This window comes from Equus quagga, chromosome 2 (assembly GCF_021613505.1).
Source record: "Equus quagga isolate Etosha38 chromosome 2, UCLA_HA_Equagga_1.0, whole genome shotgun sequence".
In the NCBI taxonomy this organism is placed as follows: domain Eukaryota; kingdom Metazoa; phylum Chordata; class Mammalia; order Perissodactyla; family Equidae; genus Equus; species Equus quagga.
Window position 1 is genome coordinate 14,257,278 of NC_060268.1, and position 5,238 is coordinate 14,262,515.

Consider the following 5,238-nt stretch of genomic DNA (forward strand, 5'->3'; position numbering starts at 1 on the left):
CTGCAGGTGGACCCTCCCAGGGGAATAAAGGACCGCGCCTCGGCGCGCCGCTGCCCTCCCGCGCGCCTAGCGGAGCAGCGCCCTCGGGGAGCCCAGCGCTCTCCGAGCCGGAGCCCTGGGCGCCAGTCCCGGCCGCGCAGCCAGCGGGCCTGCCGGGCGCGCGCGCCGTGTCAGCCCGAGGACGCGGGCGGGGCCGGGAGGCGGAAGGGCCGGCGGGGCGTGGCCACGTGACCGCCCCGCCCGCCGCCGCCCGGCCGCAGCTCCCGGCGTGCCCCGCACTCGCCGCGGCCCCCGCCCCTTCGCCTCCGCCTCCGCCTCCGCCTGCTCCTCCTGCTGCCGGCGCCACAGAGCCGGAGCCCGAGCCGCCGCCGCACCACAGCCGCGGGCACGATGGTAAGGCGGGCGCGCCGGCCGGGGCCCGGGCCTGGGGCGCGGCGAGCAGAGCCCCCCGCGCGGCCTGCAGGGCCCCGGGAGCGAGGCCGCCATTTTTACCTGCTTTGGGCCTCGAGGTGGGCGCCCCGCGCTGCGGCCCCGCGCTGCGGCCCCGCGGCGCCCGCTCGGGCCGGCCTGCCCTCCCGCCGTCAGGCCGGCCCGCGGCTCCTCGGATTCCTGGGGCGGGGAGCGCGCGGGCGAGTCAGGGGTCGGGGGTCGGGGCCTGAGCCGGGCGGGTGCGGCAGGAGGGTCGGGGCGCCGGGGGCGCGGCCGGGGCCGGCGGGGGTGGCCCGCGAGCCCCTATTCGCCGGAACCCGCGCGCTCTCCAGTGAGCCGTGCTCTCCAGCCCCTGCGGAGGCTTTCGGGGAGGGTCTTGATGGCCGTGATAAAACCCTCGGGGGGAGGGAGATTAAGGAGGTGGGGAAACTCTTCTAAAAATGCTTTTTCGCGTAAAAAGCTTTTACACCAGATCCGTTAGTTTTGAAGTGTCTGCATTTGAGCGGAGAGGCGACTATGTTGTAGCCGTGGGCGGTGTGGAGTTCACACTTGATTCTCTTTCCTTATGAGGAAACGGCACTGGCGAGGATGACTTTAAAGAAAAAAATAGTAGAAGCATTAACTGAAGTCCAAAAGTGTTTTTTTAAGGCCCACAGAGTTGACACAATACAGAAGGTATTTTTGCTGCTGCTCCTGAGGCTCTGACATCACCCAGTGAAATAGGAAACATTTCAGGGATGGGACAGCCTGTATTTGTCCCTTTCCTCTCTACCTTCCATTTGCTTCAGCTTCAAACCCCTTCCGAAAGGATGAATGGGGCCGGATGAGTTAGAATCCTTTGGTGCATCATGTACTGATACTTAAAATGTGGCAAATCTGGCTGGACTGCTTGAATGGTACGGTGCAATTTTTGATGTCCAGACTAAAGTAATCCTTTCTAGGCAAACAGTAACTTTGGTTAAAACCAAAATACTTGTTCTGAATTGCTGTTCTTTTTTCATTTCCAGGCTTCTGGAGTTACAGTGAATGATGAAGTCATCAAAGTTTTTAATGATATGAAAGTAAGGAAGTCTTCTACACAAGAGGAGATCAAAAAAAGAAAGAAAGCAGTTCTCTTCTGTTTAAGCGATGACAAAAGACAAATAATAGTAGAGGAGGCGAAGCAGATCTTGGTGGGTGACATTGGTGATACTGTAGAGGACCCCTACACATCTTTTGTGAAGTTGCTACCTCTGAATGATTGCCGATATGCTTTGTACGATGCCACATACGAAACAAAAGAGTCTAAGAAAGAAGACCTAGTATTTATATTCTGGTGTGTAAAAACAAAAGAAAAAGTGCTTTTAAAATGCAAGGATTGTTATTAACATAGTCAGTTTTGCCTTTGTTTTTCTTTTAAGTGGGATTCAACAATTGTTTTTTTTCTTTTTTTCTGTAGGGCTCCTGAGAGTGCACCTTTAAAAAGCAAGATGATTTATGCTAGCTCTAAAGATGCCATTAAAAAGAAATTTACAGGTACAGACATTGAATATTTGGTGCAGACCAATTACTCTTTCTTAATTATAATAAGGTAATGGGATAATGTTTTTTCTTTTTAGGTATTAAGCATGAGTGGCAAGTAAATGGCTTGGATGATATAAAGGACCGTTCGACACTTGGAGAGAAATTGGGAGGCAACGTAGTAGTTTCACTTGAAGGAAAACCCTTATAAAATGACAGTCAAGTGCCATCTGGATCTTAAGGAGCTTCCATTTCTCCAGCTCAGTCAATTGGAATAGTATTAGGATTTTTGTTGGTTTTTTTTTTTTTTTCCTCTTCCCATTGGGTCCTTCCAACACAGTGAATGAAGGAAATATCATTCATGTAAGCAGCCTATCAGTGATTGCCATTAGACTGTTTAATACTGTTACTTTTATGTAGAACCCACGGAATGCCTTCCCATCATATTTTAGCCAAAACAACTGGTTACATGCCTCCCTTGCAGCAAGCACTACAGTGAATGTGATTGTTAATGTGAATAGCTTAGAATACTGCAAAGGGTAAGCTAATTGAATGCCTTGAAAGTATTATCCACTGGTAAGATGGTAAACTTTATTCAGTATTATTTATAGTTGCACTTGATCGCAGTTCTGTGAGGCTCGAGCATTCATACACCTCACCTGCCTTGGCAAGCCTATTTTTGTGACATGGCAGCACGGATATAACACTATGCATTGAAAGCACTTTTTTGTAATGAGTTTAACCCTCCTATCCCCAAAAGGAATGCCAATTAAGTTGTGTTAACTGTGTCATCAACTTATCGTAGTACCTCAGTGTTCATTCCTGTTACCTGCATATCTTCTTAAAAGAAATAGCTGTTATCAATGCCTTTTTGTTTTCCATTGAGTGTACACTACTGAATAAGTGTAGGAGTTTTATGTTTACTGTGTAAGTCTCGCAACACTAAAGGTATTTTGAATATCAGTCATGATGGCAATTTCTGTATAAAAGAGCCTTAAATGGAACGTTGTTTTTGAGATCAAAGTCCCCACCCTCACAAAAATGGCCACGTTGCAATAAAAATTGTGGCATATTACAGAACGTTGCCTTGTTTTCCTTGGACATGTTGCAAAATGTTATGTGAAGCAGCTTCTAGGGTAAACAGCTATTAATCTCTGCACTGGTCATTTAAGAATTTTTTTGTACAACATTCATGCGTGATATTTTCCAATTTGTTGGGTTTATTTGGTTTAAAAAATATTCTATCCTAAAATCAACTAATATAAAATATTATTGTTATAGAGGGGTACTTTTATAAGCATTGGTTTATTTATTTCCTTATGTATTAATATGGAGAACAGAAATTATTTTTTTGCACTTTGACATAAATGCTCTTCAATACCTGATTTGTTCTCTGGATAAGTTGGGGTAGTTATTTTTTAATTCACTTATACATTTCTAAGTAGTTGAGTAGTAGAAGCAGGAAGCTTTTATGGCATATTTGGTCATAATGAAAATAATTTGTAAAATGTTGTCCTTCAAAAGTTTAATAATAGTTCTCATGTTTAGGAATTTTTATTTCAGCTACTATTTCTTAGTATATTTTGCAAAGTGGAAAAAAAGAATTGATATAGCAGTCTTAAACATGAGTAGTGAGATTTGGCTGTGGTCCAGACTGCTCTCCTTATAGAGAATTTGATCTGCTTAGTGTGAGCAGTTTGCTGTTAGCCAGAGCTATTTATGGCAAACACATGCTTTTGTATCTTGTCATAGTTATCCACAAATGGCAAAACTGGACTTGATTCTACTGGTATGCAAAACAGGCATGCTTGTAAGCAGTCAATCGTGACTAAGAACTTAACTCCATAGCTCTGAAGAATGCTCTAATCAGAAAACAGGAAATGAAAAATCCCCCCTTTTTTTAATGTGTGGAAGTAATTTGAATATAATTAGATATTTTCCATATTTCAAAAGATTTTTCAGATGAAAACAAAAATAGGAGTTAAATGTCTAGGCTTCCATTCAAAATTATATGAATGGCTTGGGGTCTTTTGCACTGAGCAATTTTATTTCAGGCTTCCAGCTGTCCCTGTGAGTTATCCTGGACATTTTGATGGCTTTTTGGTAAGGCTAAACTCATAAGTAAAGCATGAGAATACTGACATATACTAAACCATATGTGTAACTGATACTTGTACCGTGGAATTTTTCATTAGTTCCTCATTCTTCCAAAAAAAATAAGGGACTCTAAGTTATGTAGTAGCTTTTGTTTTTATATCTGATTTCTCAACTCTCTTATGTGCCTCTTTATATAATAATTTCAGAGATTAAATTTTGCTTTAGACTGTGGTACTTTGATTTGTTAGATTGACAGAACTGATACTAATAATAAGTTTATCTTTGAAATACATCTGTGCGTAAAGCCAAAAACTGATAAAATTAATGGTTCACATGTTACTTGAGACTAACTTGGCATTTGAAATGATCATTTTATTTTACAATCATTTACAATGAAACAATGTTCCAGTTAGCTTTAAAAGGTATACGGTGCTAATTAGTAAAATATTGAGGACAGTATTTTACTGCTAGCTTGCAAAATTATAAGTGTTTAAAAGAATAAAATATATGAAAATATATAAAGCTGTTGAGATGTGTTTACTTATACTTCGGAACATTAAAATTTTTAAAACTGACATTGCGTATCAGAGAGGCACCATTATCTTTTGACTTTTTTAGGATTTTAGTTGATATACTTTCTCATTTAGAGATATCAATATCCTTTGAAAACTGAGTGTTGTACCAATTTTAACATTTTCAAACAAATGCGAACAGTTGGCATTTGTCCCAAACTGGCTGTCAGCTGTTGTGTTCCATCATTATCTAAATAATACAGCCAGCATTGTGTATTTAATGCACCTTTTTAGTAGGTTGGAAGATTAGGTAGATGAGATCAAAGCTAGTAAGAGGTTTGAGTTTCTCTGATACATAAATCCTTTGTAGCAGCTAATTGATAGAATCTAGCATATGAGATTTGGGAGAAAATTATTTTGAAAGTGTTTCCTTGTTAAGGAATGGTCTCAAGCGAAGTAAATCATAGAGGAATTGAGAACACCTTTCATTATGTTTGCCACCGGGAAAAAATAATCTGGTTCTCTTCATAGGGCCTATTTTTGCTTACAAATTTAATAATAGTTTGAGATCCAAAACAAACATGAATATTCATTTTTCTGTGAATATTAAAGCTACTAGAGATGGGCAGGAAGGCTCCAATGAATATTGCTTTTCAGACAGCACAAATTTATAGATGTTCTATCTTTCATCTCAGCCAGT

General features: G+C 42.2%; 1 protein-coding gene across 2 annotated transcripts; it reads left to right on the plus strand.

The window, feature by feature from the left end:
• The first annotated feature begins 279 nt into the window (after positions 1–279).
• CFL2 (cofilin 2) lies at positions 280–4,544 on the plus strand. 2 transcript variants are annotated; one of them, XM_046654895.1, is made up of 4 exons: positions 280–393; positions 1,437–1,744; positions 1,868–1,944; positions 2,028–4,544. In XM_046654895.1, exons 1-4 carry the CDS (start codon positions 391–393, stop codon positions 2,138–2,140), a joined length of 501 nt encoding a protein of 166 aa, XP_046510851.1. In that variant the 5' UTR covers positions 280–390; the 3' UTR covers positions 2,141–4,544. The 2 variants fall into 2 exon arrangements, with proteins under 2 accessions (XP_046510851.1, XP_046510852.1); XM_046654896.1 differs by lacking the exon at positions 280–393 and adding an exon at positions 960–1,325.
• The last annotated feature ends 694 nt before the right edge of the window (positions 4,545–5,238 follow it).

What these genes read in the sequence shown, in the direction of transcription:
- CFL2 (XM_046654895.1), top strand. An exon ending in GACCTAGTATTTATATTCTG is followed by an intron (nt 1,745 to 1,867) that starts GTGTGTAAAAAC and finishes TTTTTTCTGTAG; the next exon opens with GGCTCCTGAGAGTGCACCTT. An exon ending in CATTAAAAAGAAATTTACAG is followed by an intron (nt 1,945 to 2,027) that starts GTACAGACATTG and finishes TTTTCTTTTTAG; the next exon opens with GTATTAAGCATGAGTGGCAA.